The following is a 17,875-nucleotide window of genomic DNA, read 5'->3' on the forward strand; positions in this document are numbered from 1 at the left end:
TTGGGTGACAGTCTAGAGCATTAGCAGTTTTATACATCAGAAACCACATTTATTTGTAACCAATTCAATCTGGGGCCACACAAGCATATGTGCTAACCTGTGCTTAATTCTTTGTGGGGGAGGGGAGGAGGGGAAGGTTGGGGGAAAGGCAGAAGATAAAAAAATAAGTGTTCAGGCTTCAGCACGTGCTGCATTGGAGAGGCCTCTTTATACTTTTTCCAGAATTACCAGAGTCACTCTGGGATCACATTCAAACAGCCTGCTGTGAGATGGCATGTCATGGATTTTGGTAATCACATATTTTGAAATCTTGATTATTTTGCTATGCCATACAGTAAGTCCTAATATTTGGTTGCTGTCAGTAATAACTGAGTGAGCATAAATGGTTCTTGTCATACTGATGTTTAAATTAAAAATACAGAGAAGCATCACAAGCATGAATCTTCAGAGATACTGTCTCAGGTGCTAAAGTTTGAAAGCAACTACACTTTTCCCAGTTAAGTTCTTTCAGTGCCTAAACTACTATTAAGGAAGAGAACAAGTACTGAAATTTTGCCAGTGCCAGGGAGGAAGGTCTAGTTAGGACTTATAGCCAGGCATTGTCCACATTCCTTCCTTTTTATGTGGAATAACAACCTCACCCTCAAACTGTGCCTATACTTTGACCTCTCCATGACAAGAACAACCAACATGGCAACACACACAAGGAAAGTATCTGGTGTTCCTCCTCTTTGCTGTAAAAGTTAGTAAATGGATCATCTTCTAAAATAGTAGGGCTGGATACAATTCTCTCCATCCTGTGAGAAGAATCTCAGTCTATCCTCAGACTGTCCTAATGCCTTAGGAAAAAAGGTGCTCCACACTGGGCTTATATTTCCACTGCAACTGATTTCACTTGGTATAAAATATTCAGTGCTTTGCTGGGAAAAAAAGAAATACCTGTAGCCACTGAAAGATAACCATAAATTTAGCTGGAGTTGATGGTGTGATTTAGGTGTAGATGTAAAAGCATTACAATAAGAAAAAAAAAATCTACCAGTACCTGTAGTTTTAAACACTCTGAGTTTGGAGGAAGGTCTATGAAAAAAATGTGATTGTTTCAAAAAGACTAAGGAAGACATCTGTGTGAAAAAAACCCTCATGCTTCCCGGACCATGAATAGAAACCCGTAAGGAATGGCAGTAAAACAATTAGGAAGGAAAAAAGAGCAGTTGCAGAGCACAAAAGGGAGACAAAAGGGATGGTCAGACAGCAGCCAGATGAATGGTGGTGTACATGGAGCTCAGAGAACTATGAATGGACACGAAGAAAAGGATTTGAAATTAACACTCAGCGAAGGAAGAAGAGAGGCTGCTGAAGGCTCCCTGCTAGCAGGACTTGGCAGGACCATCCCCAGAGCAGACACAACAAAGAGAAAACACACTGCTGATCACGAGCAAAGATACAGCCCAGCATCCTGAAAGGGACTAAGGATACACATAATTAACCTGCCACAGGTCACAGCTGGAAGGGAGCACAGAGTATTACACCACACTGCTACTGATAAAAAGCTGCAGAGACACAATGGTCATCAAAAAGAATGTTTGCAATTTCTCACAGAAGAGGACAAAGGAAGGGCCATAAATGTTTACTGTATATGCCATGACCATAATTAGAGACAGCAATGCCTATAACCTGGCTAAGACACCACATGATGTCAATAAGAAGTAATTAAAGCATTTGCACACTAATGTAGACTGTGATGCACAAATTAAAGATGAAGAAATGCTGTTACAGTACAGGATATCTGACACTTTGGGATAGCAATAGCAAATCATGGCAAAAGGAAAAAAGAAACTATGACAAAAAACCCATAGAAACAAAGGTAATGACACTAAGGTAGCACAGCATATTAGGGATACAGAAGACTGAAATTTTTAGATAACTGAATTTTCAGATGTAAAAGATTTTGAAAAGGTCTCTACACAAAACACTTTGATATAGGCCACTGCATCCCACTTCTGAATCTGAGAATGCACAGGAATCTCTTCCACATAATTAGTGAGAAATTAGAGAGCATTAGCTTTCAAGATAGAAAATCAGCTATCAAGACCTACGCTGTTCCTGGATGCCTAGAATGACAGCTTTTTTTTTTCTCTAAACAGCAACTGAAGCACTGAAGCAGCACCATAGGCTATTTTACAAGGGGAAACTACTGAAATTATGATCATAAAAATCAGCATGGAACTGAGTTGCCTGATTCAAATGAAACAAAAAGATAAACAAAGATATATTCAAAAACAAGTAATCTGTTAAAATTTAAGGCAGTCACTGTTGAAAATATCACATGAACTGAGAAGCTCTGAGGACTGAATATGCAAACTGCTGGGGTTTTTTACAGTTAAAAGACACCTAAAAATTATGGGGGAAAGAATAAAGCTCCAAAACAATCACTCTTCCATCTCTCTCCCTTCCCATTTCCCAGATACTGTGGATCCAAACAAAGCAAGTATCTTCTAAGGAATGATCTAAACAAGCTGATAAAGATAGTTTAAAAGCAGCAAGAAGGACTAGGAAAATTATTTGAAGCATTAAAATGTTAGTTGAAATAAATCCATTCCATTTAACCATCAAACAATAACAAAAAAATCTAAATAAACCTCAGAAGATCTTGCAAAGGAAATACAACTTTCTTTACAGTGAAAAGAGGTATGGGTTTAAGAGAGAAAACAGAATTAGTCCCTATTAAAATGTGGATGAGCACAACATTAACAACATTAATCTTGGTCCCAAAAGCTGAAGTACACAATAAGATAAAGCCTATGTGTAAATGCAGTAGAAAATTAATAGAAATTTGTATGTTGGGCAGTATTTTCTAGCATGGGATCACATGCAAGTCAGACTCTATGCAGCACCTTGATTCTTCTAAAAGTTCTCCAAAGCTTAATGGGATTTTCATTACTGCACAACACCTCCATATGGTCACAGAGTGACTGTGGCAGAGCTCAGGAGGCAAAGGTTAACAGTGGGTTAGAAAATCTGATAATTATTTACAGTTTCTTGCATATTTAGGAAATATAAGTGAAGCCATGATGTTTTTAATTCCATAAGGAGATCCAGCTTTGGGGTGCACAGAAAACACAAAATACCCAAAGAGAAATGCAAAGCATGTGGCCTTATTTTTATTTTTGATACTTCCCTCATTATTATTATGTTTTTGCATAATGGTGACATGCTGATCCCTATAGGAATAATTGACTAACATAATATAAACTTACTAATTAATTCAAAACTTAGTTCTGCACAACTTTGAAATCTTGGTAGTTTAAGCTGTAGTGGTGTTCAGTGGCACTGACAAAAAACCCAACCCATAAAAATGAAAAAAACCAAAAAAGCACCTAAGTCTTATATTGTGGCATAGATAACAAGAAAAACAGCAAAGATTTAGTGTTTCAGTTTTTCTCTCCTCAAATTCTCTACTTACCTAAGGGTTCTGAGAAGCAAGTTAGCTTGTATCAAGCAAATTTTTAAAACAGACAAAAAAAAAGCTAAAAAAAAAAAAACAAACAAGCAAAAAATGTCCAAGAATAAGAATGTAAAAAGTACAAATGTAAATGATATAAAGTATTTTTATAGGATCCTGTCTTTTGCTGTACCTGTGGATCAAAAAGAAAGTAAGGACGCCCACTCCTCAGCTGCAGTGCAATGTACTCCTCCTGTTTGCCAGGTGATGCAGAGAAAAAAATCAACCCATCAGGCTCCTGGGTTCTAAATTTCACTTTAATACCTGGTGGGAAAAAAGCAAGTAGATGGTTAATACCAAAAGTGTTCCTTGTAGGTTATAACAAAATTTATTATATGCATATTTGTATATATATTCTTTCATAAACATCATCTCTAAGTGCATAAAGAACACTTGAAAAAGAAGTGGTTTTCCAACAAAAAATGAAAATATCCAAAGGAGTAATGGATGAACTAAGCTTAATTAAGAACTTTCCAGAATGATCAACAGTCCTCCATTTAGATTCTAATACAATCCCTGAGTGTATGGTAGAACCTCACCTTTCCTGCACCAATTTTTTTGCAAGCTGAAATGAAAATATAGTAATAGTAATACCCACCTATTCTATACATTTCCATGACATTTCCATAGAAGGTGCTTCTATAGAACAAGGCAAGTTACTGGGTTTTACCCAACTCTATCAAAATATCCAGCATTTTCCCCATTTTATGTCAGGCAGAAAACAATAGAAGCCTAAAGTTTTTATTGTAGAAAGCAGCTATATTAAAAAAAATAATCATAATTCTGACACACATTCATCTAAGATTATACTTGTTAATTATCTATACCTGAAACAAATATCCTTTGGCCTCTCTACCTAATCACATGCAGTGTTTTCATGTAAACCACATGATGAAGTCAGAGGCACAAAACATTTGCAAGGCAATAAAAACCAGTCCTGCCACTAAAACACCTGCAAAAATCAAATCCACACAAGTAACCCCCTGCATGTAAAAAAACTCAACCAACAGTGTCCTAGTCAAGGAAGAGCAGAGCTTTTCCTGCTCAGAAATGAACACTTGCAATACTGTGAGGTTCCAGGTCCCTCCAGCTGCAGTATCTGCTGGAGAGGCTGAGTCTGACTCTAATCCCAGCAGTTAATTTAGCAAGCTGCCAGTGTTTTTATGAAGCTGCCAAAAGACATTTCTGAAGACCAGAGGATCCCTTCTCACACCTAATTCAGAAGGACAAACACAAACAAAATAATTGAGCTCCTGCAAAAAAAAATACTCTTCTTGTATAATCTTGTGTTAGAAAATATAAATTGAATGGTTCACAGCAATAAAATTGCAGAAATTACAGAAGTTTTCAACTGTTATGCAGAAGCCTTTTTTTTTCTTTGGATATTGAAGAGTCCTGCTTGTAGAGCAGATACAATTTCATAGAAATTATAGATGAGTCAAGAACTGTAATTTTCTTCTAAATCTATTTGTCACCTATTAATGAAATGAGAAAAGAACTCCATCCCTTTAATTTCCAGAATCTTTGTCATTTCTCATAAGTAAGTTTAATATTAATAATTTCTCACATTTCTAGAAGTGGTTACAAAGAGAGAAACCAAATATTAATAAAACTTCCACCCCACAGACAATCTTTTCACTGCATGATAAAAAAAAACTTGTGAAATTAATATTTTCCACAAGAACATAGTAATTAATGCTGGACCTCATGGTTAACACAAAGCATGCCTAGAAGCCCATTCAGACTTGTAGCAACTGCATTACATTTTCCTCTCTTAGTGGCACTGAACACTGGAAATGGATTTACTTCACTTGGACACAGAAATCTTTCCTTCCAACATCTGAGAAGTTTCACAGAACTTGAAAATCACATCATACTACCAAAAAATTTCCTTTTTATTCATACCTAGGGAGAGGGTGAGACATTTTTCAAGTTTCTCAAAGACTGATGTCTATTATTTCAGCATGCATGTCCAAAATCTTAACTTCAATGCTAAATATAACATATAAATAGAAACATAAATAAAGTGGTGACGTTACAATTACTTCTGTAATTTGTCATATACAGAAGCTGCATCTCAGCCACACTACTCATGCTACTAAATCTTGGATGGAAAACATGACCATCTGTGGGGCATAGTAGGAAGGTACTTTTAATCAACTGAATCTTGAATTTCAACTCAAGAATTCACCTAACACGCCTGCTTGTGTGACACAAATGATTGTTCCACAAGAACTTGTTATCATTTCTGGGATAAAAACCAACAGGAAATTCTACTACAAATTAAACATTAATGTACATCATTCAAATAAATTCTGTAATTCCGTTTCAAATTATAGTTGCAATTGGAGAAGCTGTCAGAATTCCTTTAATTATAAATAAAGAAATTTATTTAATTTCTGTAATTGAATTTCTTTAATTATAATGGCATTGTAGAACAACTAATACAAGCATAGTATATAGTGAACATAAAAGATGAAAAGAAGACTACAGAGTAATAAAAGGACAAGTAAAATAAATTAGTAATTATTTGCATTAGTGTTTTCAAGTATCCCAAATTGTATAAGGGCAGACTAACCTTTTGTCAGGATCTACACACTTTCAATTTATGCAGTAGCAAATTGGGACTGGATTTCTGTCCAAGTTTCAAAGAGGCAACCCAAGTTGGAATGGGAAGGAGGCTGTTCAACATGAGCAATGCAGGCATTTTCAAAGGCATTCAACTGAGATGCAACATCAGCACATTGCCCTGTGAGGGACACAGCTTTGAAAGTCCCTTTCACACACAGGCTGAATTACAAGTAAAATTATATAGTATTACTCTAATTTTTGATGTGCCAGAACACAGTTTTTTGTCCAATAAAGAATTTGCATATAGTGGGATTTTTCTACCCCCTCTTTGCTTGCCTTGTGTAACTTTAGCAAGGCTCAGAACTTCAGCAGCATTTCAGATTCAGACTACCTGGATTCAGATTCTTTTAGCACATTTCAATATGAATTACAAGACCAGCACAGAAGTATTTAAGAGGCAGGAATGTGCTCTTGAGATGCTGACTGCATTTCTGGCAAGTTTACAGAGCACATGGGATTATTTTGAGTTTAGAAGAAGCAGTTGGCAGTCAGCAGGAAAATAATAAATTAGAGCAGCTCCCAGATTAGCATAATATATACTAATAAATTTATAATTATTACAGTAAAATTCTGACTAATTCAAAATCCCTTTTTTCTCACAAAATAAAAACCTTTAAATAGGTTTTATTTGACCAAGAAACCATTCACCCAATATATAGATGGTAACAACTTGCTGTAGCACATCTTTCCAAATTACATGAACTGAGTTTAGTTTTTCTTAAAAAAAAAAAAAAAAAAAAAAGGTTTTTAAAAAGTCAAAAACATTTCAAAATATGAAAATGCTTAGAGTCCTCAAAAATTGTCATTTGACCTTTTGGAGAAAAGTAGAGGCAAGACAGTTGAAATCATCTTTTATGATAACAGCTGAGAGATTTCAGCAAAGTGACCAACTTAAAAATGAATTTTGTCCCAACCATTCAGCAAAAACACCTCTAAAGCACCTTTCTCTAAAACTAGATGTTCAGAGTTGAAAAATAGCTAAAAAGTAGAAGTTATTAAATTATTAAATAAAAAAATTATCTACAAGTCTCAAAAGCCTCAAGACCCTTCACCAAAACTTAGATATAACCACATGAACATCTCTATCCAAAAGGGCTAAGTCAAATAAATATATTTCCAACCTTGTCAGTGATCAGCAAAACTATTTTTAGCATAATTTTCATAAATACACCAAATCCCAACCCATATGTGTAAGATTTATAATAAAAGGAGTAATAGCTTAGCATATTATGGACAATTTCCTTGTAGATTTAGGAAGAAAATAAGTAGAAAAGAGCATACACTACAACTGGAAAAATTAAAAAAGAAGAAATCTGCCAAATACATTTGAAATCACAAAGCAATTTCAGAAATTAATTTTGCATAATCTGTGAAGCACATCCATTTCCAGTGAATTTTTCCCAAAATTGCACAATTGTAGGAACATAATTTGCATTTCCATTCTACTTACACTGTTACATGAAATGGTTTCAATAATTATATAATTGCACATTCCAATGAACAGAAAATTGTTGGCAAAGAAAGTGAGCACTTTATGCTCACTGAGAGCCTTATTTGTGCATAATGCCAGCTAAAATTAACAGAAATTGTATATAAAATTTTGACTACAGCATTAGGCTCTCAGCAGTCCCTTCAGGATGACAAACCTTAAGTGTTTATTTAACATTAAGACTGTGTACAAATACATTTTCCCACTGAAATCATAAACCAAAATTTGTTTTAACTGGGGAGGAGGGAGATGGAGAGTAAAAATCTCAGTTGATGTATACTTCCACAGCATTTTGTTGCTATTATCTCTGTGAAAGTGATACCTCATGTCATCACAACAGCCAAAAGAGATTTAATTATTTTTTAAAACATATAAGAAAACACACCTTTAGGAAAAAAAATAGAAGGAAGACTTAATGAAAATGGGTAAGTTTTCAAAGCAGTTTCACTTAATGGATAGAGGAATTGGAAGAAAATAAGAAACTCAGAGGACTCTTCCCTGGACATACTTATGAAGATCCTCTGCTGAATACAAGGACTTCTTCACACTTTGTGTTGGCCTACAGCTTCGTGGATTTTATCAGAAGAAGATGGAAAGCCTTCTTCCTAAAGCTGTCCCAGACCTGTTGCTGTTTCTCATACAGGATCAGGCTTCATCTTTTACTGTTACCTTAATGTGTTCAAAAACATTTTCCAATCTCGTCATCACCAACATTACACTAAGTTAGTAATTCCACTGATAAAGTAAACCCTCTTCATTTTTAAACTGCTTTAGGTTTTTATTAGAAATATAAAATATATACTTAAAAGTTACATATGTATGTACATACCATATGTACACACACATATATATTTGCATAAACTCAAGTACAAAAAGTTCCCAAACTTTTTCCCAAACTGTACCTGGACCCCCTTTTCTTTTGTGATCACAGTAAAACCAAGAGAAACTAAAAACCCCTGATTTCTAAATTAGACTGAACAAAAGCCCCGTATTTTGGAAGAAGTCTGACATTATTCAGAATGACTCAACATACAAATAATTTTTCTTAGGTATTCTTAATACATCAAGCTGCCAATAAACTAAATCAAACTAAAATGTTGAGCAAGCATAAACACAGAGTATGGTGAGTGAATGAAAGGTGAAAACATGCAACACCTCTTGTGGAAACCAACTGTCAAGCAGAACCCCAAATCCTCTTGATGAGATCTGAGTGTTCCTTTTACACTAAAATGACTAATTTGATACCTGTTTTTCCTTATTTTGCTTGCTACCCCATTATACCCACTACTGATAAAACAAACAGGACATTTTAGCTTTAATCTTCTTACTACATAACCCAAATAACTTCAGTCATGTTTGCATTAATGCTGCATTAATCATGTTGTTGCGTATTAATGAGTTTTCAGGCTATGCTAATTACTGTCATAGATTCTGCAGCAGCCCATTAAATATACAAATTACAGAATTAAAGAGCCAGAGCTCTTCATGATTAATCTTTAAATGGAGAAAAACTAATGATGTCTGTACAAAGTTTCCCTCCACTTTTGGCTGACTGAGCCCAATGAACAATCAATTAGATTATTTGAAGAATAAGAATACTGCTCATACTATAAGATTTGTTATGCTGTTATTCTATGCAGAAGACACACATTTATAAGTTTCCATCAAATGCACTTCTGTAACACATTCCAGGCCTTAAGGTCTCCCAAAGTGTTGCATGGGGAAAAAACTTATGGATACTCCAATTCATTATTCCATACTCATAGGAATCTGCTGGTTCCATATGAATACAGTAAATCAATCTTCTCCTTTTAGCAAGGACACAAGTCCTGCTACTCCCCAGTAGGAAAGATTTACAGCAAACCTTGGTGAAAAGAAAGCCAAGATAAGTGTAAAGTCATTTGATAAGATTTGATGTATTAGTAGCACTTTATCCCCTCACTAACAGAGTGATGCTTTGTCAGGAATAGTGCAATACCTAGTAGTTAAATCAAGAGATTCAGAATTAGGAGACCTTGGGTCTGTACTCAGCCAATGACTGGGGTATGTCACCTGAGAGGCATCACTTAAACCACTTTCCCTCCATATTCTTCCTTCCTGAAGAGCCCTGGTCAATACAGTTTGTGTAAGGTTCTATAATGTTTGAAAAATTCATTACTGTTCTGTCTCCCACAGCCTAACACACAGATAAAATTAGCAAAACACCCACATGTATTCAGAAAAGCTACCTAGAGACCAGGCATTTACTAATATTTGAGAAACACTAATACTTCCAAAAAAGGGAATTAGTTTAGCTTCCTCCAAACACTGCATACTATGCAGAACACCACAAGACTTCCCTGAAGAGCAAATTCTCAGTCTGTAGTAATATTATGCTACACATCAGTAGTGCAGTTCAGAATTAACTAGCCATTCCAGACTTGTCCTATCACTTTTTTATACTATGAAAAAAATAAATAAACTCAACTTTATATATTAAAGAATTTATATTTATATGAAATAATTCTTTAAGAGAAAACTAACCTGCTCAGGGCAAGATTCATCATGGTATAAGAATACTTTCATATGAAGTGAAAGGGACTGGTTGACTGCAACTAGCACACAACAAAGAATAATTTGTATTAACACAAATGTTAATACAAATATCTGAGATTTCTTAGGAAAGGCAGATAGGGAGCAGAGAAGCTTTCCAACACACACTCAACACATAGACAAGACCATTTAAGGGAAGTTAAAAGAGCACTTAAGGGAAGTAAAAAGGAAGCTCAAAGCAAAAACGTGGCTTTCCACAGGTACTTTACAACTTTCTCAGTGAAAATAGAAACATAATTAGGACAAGCTTCAAAATATTGGCACATGGCATCTAAGAATTTGGCAAGACCCAAAAGCAACTAGTTAGTGTGTGCATACCTAAATTTATCTAAACAAAAAAATGAAGGCCTCAGAAAAACATATGAGAGATCAGGGTGAAACCAGACATGAAGATGCAGGTGATGCCATTATCTGTGAGCATCCTCTGTCATTAGAGTCAACAGCCAGCTCTTTACACAGACTTTTGAGCAATACTATCATTAAAGAAATTAGTGACCTGCCTCAAATTCATTCATTAAGCAAGTCTAGTAACAGAATTTGTAACTGTTTTCCACAATGTACAATGGGAAAGCATACAATGAGCATGGCATCCAACCAGCACTGTCTTCTCAAAGCATAGATACCAGAGTAGAAATAAAACTCTAATCTTGAAACTCACAGAATCAAATGCTGCTTGCTGTGAGGATCAGCTGCAAGTCAGTTTCTGTGCTGCTCAATACTGAAGTGAAACGTGAACAAAGAGGAAACATCAGTCCAAATTTCACTTAATGCTTTTTTTGATGTTGTTGCCCAACAAGAAAACACCGAGAAAATTTTATTCAAACATGACCTCTCTTATACATTTTAAATTATTTATCCTTATTTATTCATCTTTTAAAGCCTAGAAAAGTTTAAAATACTCTGATTTTGTTAGAAAAGGAAGAAAATAGTTTCTAGGAATAATAATCCTTTATGAGCAATTTAATTAATTCAAAGGTTGATATTTAAAGAATGGAAACAGAGGCAAGAATTCATCTTCATTTTAACATAAATTCTTCAGAGAAATAACTGCATTCTGTTACCCGTATGTGAATTAGTGCATAAAAAAGGTCATCTTATGCAACAAGGGTAAGGTAAGGGAGAGGCTTCTAGGTGTTAATGCAATGCAAATCATAATTACTAGAAATATGATGACAAGAAGAATCACTTCAAAGATTTACAACAGTGCAATCTATAAAAGGTCAACATCACAGTGAAATCAGAAACGAGCTGGAGGTCAGTAGTTGTAAATAGCACTTCAATTATAAGCCTTTAGTTAGTATTTCCTGCAGTAGTACAAATGTAACACTGTACAGATAGCAATTTAACTGATCAAGGGAAAAGAGTTAGACTACAACTGAGTAAAATGCAAATACATCAAAATTAAAGTCAGTGTAATGATCTGAAACACAGCGAATTTAGACAGCCCTGCACTAGCCAAGGCAGAATCACATTCACACAGCACCTCAGAAGCTGAAAGCACAATAACATGGAAATCCTGCAGCAAGTGAGGAGGATTATTGATTAGACAGTCTACATAAGGAACACAAGAATAACTAAAATAAGCTGATGAGTGTCTGGAGAAATACTAGAGGACAAAAAAGGAAATGTAACAAGAAGGGGAAAAAAACAAAAAAAAAAAAAACCCTTACAGACAGAAAGACACCACCACAGAACAAACACTCAGCAAAAAGTGTAGATTAAAGTTTCAAACTCAGCAACAAATGTTACTCATGGTAGAGCTGAAAATAAAAAAGCTAACAAGGCATTCAAGTTAATACAGTGATTTAAGGTATAGCACCAAACTGCAACAAAACTGTCAAATTAAGAATTAACTGAATGGAATATATAATATTTTCATCAAGTAGTATTTGCAGCAGTATTTCCCTTGAGTATTCTTCACATAATACCCTTTTCCAAAGGAAGCCTAAAAGTGGTTTTATTTGTAGGGACTAAGCTCAGAAAAAGATTTCAATTCAATGATCAGGTGCAAGCTTTATGTATGGATATATAGGAAACTGTTTCTCTCATTGCCTTCTAAGCTATTTACCATCTAATGGAACCACACCTTGAGTGTGCAGCAGGTCCTGCTTTGAAAGTGTTAATAATATTCTTTTACACTTTGTTCTGTTACTCCTGTGCCTCTGTACCCAGGAACTGCACACTCTGTGAATTAAGTTTGGCATGAAATGTTCACTAAAAATATATCCAAAAACTTTGTACTAATTACACAGAATATTTTACTTAAAATATGATCCAGAGCTACCAAAACACTGTCTGCAATATCTCAGTTTCAGCAAAAGCACAGCCCTTACAGATCAGAACAGAACAGAAATACGAAAGTTCAGCCCAACCTCTCCATGCTGGAGATGATGTAGATGATGGCATTTTTTAATTTAGGGTTCAGATACTAGGTGCAATCAGTTTATTCAAAACATAGTGCTGGAACATGAGAACAAAGTACATCTGTCCCTTTTTAGTGTAAATTCCTTTTCATTCTAGTGTTAGAGCCTTGCCTAGATTACTAGTCTCTATCAGCAGTTAATTATGTCCTTTAATATGAATTTCAGAATAGACCAGAGTCTGTATCTACTTAATCAGGAAAAAGACCCAGTGACTTCAGTGAGAAACCTACCTGAGGCAGAGTTTATTTTACATTTGCTCAGAATTGTTCGAATTCATGAGAAGAATGCAAAATAAATTCTAAAGCAGAAGACTGCTAAAATGTAATCTACACAAAAAAATAAAGAGAGGCAAGTTGGAAAGCTGGAAAAAGTCTCAAAAGCAGGAAATTCTGCTGAAGAAGGACAATATGCAGGATATGCAAGGGAAGTTGCAGCTGAAGAAAGTGAGAAAAGAAAAAGCCAAAGGTATGCAATTTACCTTTCCTTTCACAGAATATTTCTTGTGGACCATTTAAGTCAGTACCACTTCATGAACTGCCACTTCATAGTTGATTTTATAGTATTTGTATTTGTACTTTGAACTGGTGTTAGGTTACTATTTGTATCTTTGCCTTTAATGGTTTATGTCTATGTCATTTCCTGGTATGATTTGCAATTTGTACTAACACGGTTCTGCTCACCTCCTGTCCACTTCCACTCTCATCTTGGTGCAAATATTTGTGCAATTTTCTGCCCCTCTGCTCCACCCATCTCCTCTCTTCTTTGACCTCATCCACCCTCCTTTCTGCTCATTCCTTCTGCTACATTCTCTGTCCTTCTTTTTCACCCTGTTTGTTTCTCCTTCTTCCCCATTCATCTCCCCCATCCTTTCTGCTGTCCGCCCAGCTCTGTCTGCCTTTCTTAGACTTTCTCCATCCTTCCTTGACCTCCTCTGTTAGTTGTAATCCTAAAAGACAGCCTTGGTCCTGCCTTTAAATGACCATGTCAAGGCAAGAAAATCAACAGGATAAAGCCAAGATACTGGGGCTGCAAAAGCTAACTACTATGCACTATCCAGAATATAAAGAGAGGCAAGTGCTGCACAAGAAGCTAAGAAATCTAGAAATTTTCTCTTAGAAGCTACTTTAGCATATTTTTTATCTCTGCTTACTCTCCCTAACATTTCCCAGTGCACAGAAGGAAGATTTTGCCATTACTAAGAATTCCTGGAGTGAGTTTGAAAATAGAACTGGGGAGGGAGTGAAGAACCACCTGTAAGTAGTTCCTCAGCACTGGCTGCTGCTATAATTTCCTTTCCATTTGTTGGAAAGCCATGGCCTAATATACAGCCCAGTAATTGAACAGGGGATTTTATGTTATTTATCATATGTTAACATCATATTCACCGAATTCACCAACATCCTCTGCTCTGCCAAGCTTCTATACAAAACGTGCCATAGAAAACATGACCCAGTGCAGTAAGCCAGCTGTGGAGGTTGTGTCATCAATTTGTAGTCTGGCATATTCCCAAGAACCAAACCCTTGCACTCACAGGAAGCATTAAACACATACAGAAGCATAAAACAGAACTAGCACAGCAATGAAATCACATTTATCTATAGCTGAACATTCACACAGTATGAAATACTTTCAGAGTGATAAATACAACTCCAACCCTCCCTCTGCTCTGGTTTTTTAGGAAGCACTCTGGTGGTATGCAGTGGACATGGAAAAGTTCCTGTACTACATCAGCAATCCAGCTAAGGTGGTCAATACACCTTGCAGGGGACAGATATAACCAGGTACTCTGTCCTGTCACCTACCTGAAAACCAGAGTGGCACACAGCAATGCTGGCAGCAATGGAACACAGAGCTAACACCTCCCTCCTACCCAGGTGGTGGAGATGCTCCCTAGAGAAGGATTTGAGCTGAGATTTTCACCACATGTCCAGATGCAAATAAAAGCCAACTGGTGCACACAGCAGCACCAGCAGTGATATCTGTTGGTGTTTCAGTGCTTTTCCACATATGGTAAGGATTTCATTATTTTCTCATGGCTCTAATCAATACTCAAAAGAAATTAAGTTTCTCACTAAATGCTGAACTATACCTGTTGGTACACACCATAGGGCAGATTAATGTCAACTTTTTTCCTAAAGAAAAAGACAAGTAAAGAATTACCATTCAAGTGATTTTATTAACCTAAATAAAAGGAGATAAGGCCAATACTAAAAATACTTTCTTTTAATTTCTTCACACAGCATGATGTCATTTAACCCCCATATATTATGATATTTTCAGGCAGGTATTGATTGAGCCTATGTCATCTTTTCAGAATTTTTAATTCCTTAAGGGATTCTTGAATTAAAGACCCCTTTGCTGTAGACTGCCTTTGAGTTGACTTTTACATTATTACTTAAAACATGAGTGATTACAGAATACATGACAATGACTAATTCAGAATTATGGCAATAAGGAAATTTCTCTTCAGCAAAACTCACTGATGTTTTTTTCTTTCTCTCCCTTTTTCTCAAAATATAAGACTTACTGCAATAGAAAACAATCATCATTGACTACAATACTGTAGTAGATTAAATCAAGAAATGGGTGATTGGACATACATTACTAAGAAGTATGAGACACTATTTTTTTTATTCCAGTGTGATCATTTTGGTATCTTTACCACTTGCAATGCCTCATAGAAAGACACACATATTATAAAAGAAACAATCTTTTCTCATGTGCTGTAAAAAATCACCTTTTTTCCTTTTCCTTGTGTTGCCTGAGGATTCAGATGACACCAGCTTGATTAACTCATTATTTTCAAGTTTTGCATGTGATTCTAGAGCAGTGTAAGGGCAATGGGGAAAATACCTCATCCTTAAAAATGCAAAAACCCTTATTTACTGATGCTCTTTAAAGCACTAAATAAAAAGAATAATTAAAATGAAACTCCAAAAGGCTGAGTTCTGTAACTGCAGTAGCAAGGCATGCCTAGCACAGAATGGCAGAGCCACAGAGGAGGCACAGGCTCCCAAAACAGCACTTGTGTCTCAGCTGTGTCACAGCAGGGCTTGCAGCTATGGGAACACCCCAAACTGCTGGGAAAAGCCTGCACTGGACTGGCAAGGCTGCAACTTTGCAGCCAGCTCAGCCCTATCCTACAGGAAGAGTCTGGGGAGAGGCTGCTTGGAGTTCCTAATGCATTTCCTCCCAAAACACGCAGGAGCAATCCCGAGGCTCTTGGGTGCAGAAAGATTTCAGGAGAACTGGGCATTTCCATCTTAAAGCAGCCTTGATTCCTGGCCATTTCTCAGGCTGGCTGCAGTAGGGGGTCACTTTGCAATTCTGCAGGAGTACTGTGCTGCCCTGATTTCCACCTCTGACATTTCCCTGGCCCTTTCCCGCCTATGTGAAAGGCAGAAGGTCTGGCATAAAACCAATTATGCAGTCTCTGCTTCACCCAGGATTCCCATTCAACTCGTTTTTCCCCTTAGTGCATGCAGTACAGTAGCATAACTAAGTTTACACAAAAAACCCCTATTTTTTTGAAAAATTAATGAAGCTAATATAACAATTTAACATGGGTTTGGAATAAGCAGCTTAAACTGGCAGACTTCAATCACTGAACTGGAACAATTTGGGAGAGAAAAAATATTAAATAGATGAAAGAAATATTAAAGAATACTAAAGGAGGAAAATCAATGGGAGAAACACCCAATTTTGAAAGCTGGAGTACAGAGGCAGTGCTTTTATAACAAACTTTATCTTCTAAAAATAATTAACAAAAACCTTAAAAAAATAATAATTAAATGCACAAATCTTTTGTAAAGGAACTCACTTCTGAGTAGGACCAAAACTTCTGTGGAAAGTGGAAGTGGAAACTTCCATCTTGGGATGGAAGCAATCCTTTTCTTACTTCAATAAGCTTTCTCAATGGCAGACATTCTCAAAAAACACTTATTGCCCACAACCTCCTTGAATCTTCCCAGCAAGGTTTCCCCCTGGTTCTGCAATTCACTTCACAATTTGTTTCTGGCTCAAAATGTATTACCTGGGATGGTTGCACCTCTCAGTCTAGCTGTCGTTTTGTTCATCCAATTATGAGGGCTCATGGGAACAAAGACTCTAATTCGTGTAAATACATTCCCCCTCCTTCCTCCCTGTCTCTGCAGCAAGTCACTGAACAACTAGAAAATGCATAAAACAAAATCCCCCAAGGGCTAAAACTCCACTACACCAAAATTCCCATTATTTACTACAGAAGTGAACACGTTCTGTTCATGGTAACGCCTCCACCAGTGAAGTTTTGTTATTAGTAAATCAAGAAACTTTTAAAGTAAACCAGAATAAAAAAAGCATTATTAATCACCAAACCTGAAAAAAAAAATGAATGAAAGAAAAAAAACTCTACATAAAAATGTGATACTATTTATTATTTAACTATTTTTTTCCTTTACTCGGGGGAATACCTGAGGACACATTTCACTCCATGTGTCAGTTTTGATAACTCCAACCAGCCTAGAATAACACTAATTAAAATTTAGGCATATAAGCATGATCAGAAGAAAGAATTGTAAGCAGACAGGCTTAAATATAAAGTATCAGGCAAACCCAGATCATTTCTTCTTTGTTTTTCCTCCCTTAGGTAGACAGCATGTTCTTTTCTGAACTCTGCAACAATACCATTCTGTATAGCACCAAAGAGTGCCACCAGCATAAATAACAATGACTCTCTGAATTGAAGAATGAACAGCAAGACATTTTGTAGGTTGCCATCTTGTTCAGTATTGAAAAATATTTTGTGCTACATCTACTTAGTTGACCTGCATTGCATAGATTACATAGGACAGAAGAGGAAGATACATGAAAAATATCTAAAAAGTAGTAGACATAACCCCCAAAAGTCTAGTTTTCCTCCAGTTAGTCTGTTTCTTCTAATAAAAAAAATATACATAGCACTCTTTGCGAATATGGCCAACAAAAGAAAAATCTCTTTTGCAATAAGTATAATAAGTACATTATCAGTTGCAGAAAGCACTGGAAGAGCTTTGAATCATATAATGACTTAGGTTGGAAGGGACCTTATAAGGTCACCTTGTCAAACCCTGCCTGCAATGAGCAGGGACATCTTCAACTAGATCAGGTTGCTCAGAGCCACATCCAAACTGACCCTCAATGTTTTCAGGAATGGGCCATCCACAGCATCTCTGGGGAATCTGTGCCAGTGTTTCACCATCCTCACTGTAGACAACTTCC

General features: G+C 36.1%; 1 protein-coding gene across 3 annotated transcripts in view; it reads right to left on the reverse strand.

Moving 5' to 3' along the window:
- USH2A (usherin) overlaps positions 1-17,875 on the reverse strand; it is a 363,259-nt gene that overhangs the window by 233,541 nt on the left and 111,843 nt on the right. For all 3 annotated transcript variants that reach the window (XM_079297512.1, XM_079297514.1, XM_079297513.1), the window contains one exon: positions 3,636-3,766. In XM_079297512.1, coding sequence (XP_079153638.1) covers positions 3,636-3,766 — 131 coding nt within the window. The remainder of the gene's footprint in view (positions 1-3,635; positions 3,767-17,875) is intronic.

Source organism: Erithacus rubecula (genome assembly GCF_903797595.1).
Source record: "Erithacus rubecula genome assembly, chromosome: 2".
Taxonomy (NCBI): Eukaryota; Metazoa; Chordata; class Aves; order Passeriformes; family Muscicapidae; genus Erithacus; species Erithacus rubecula.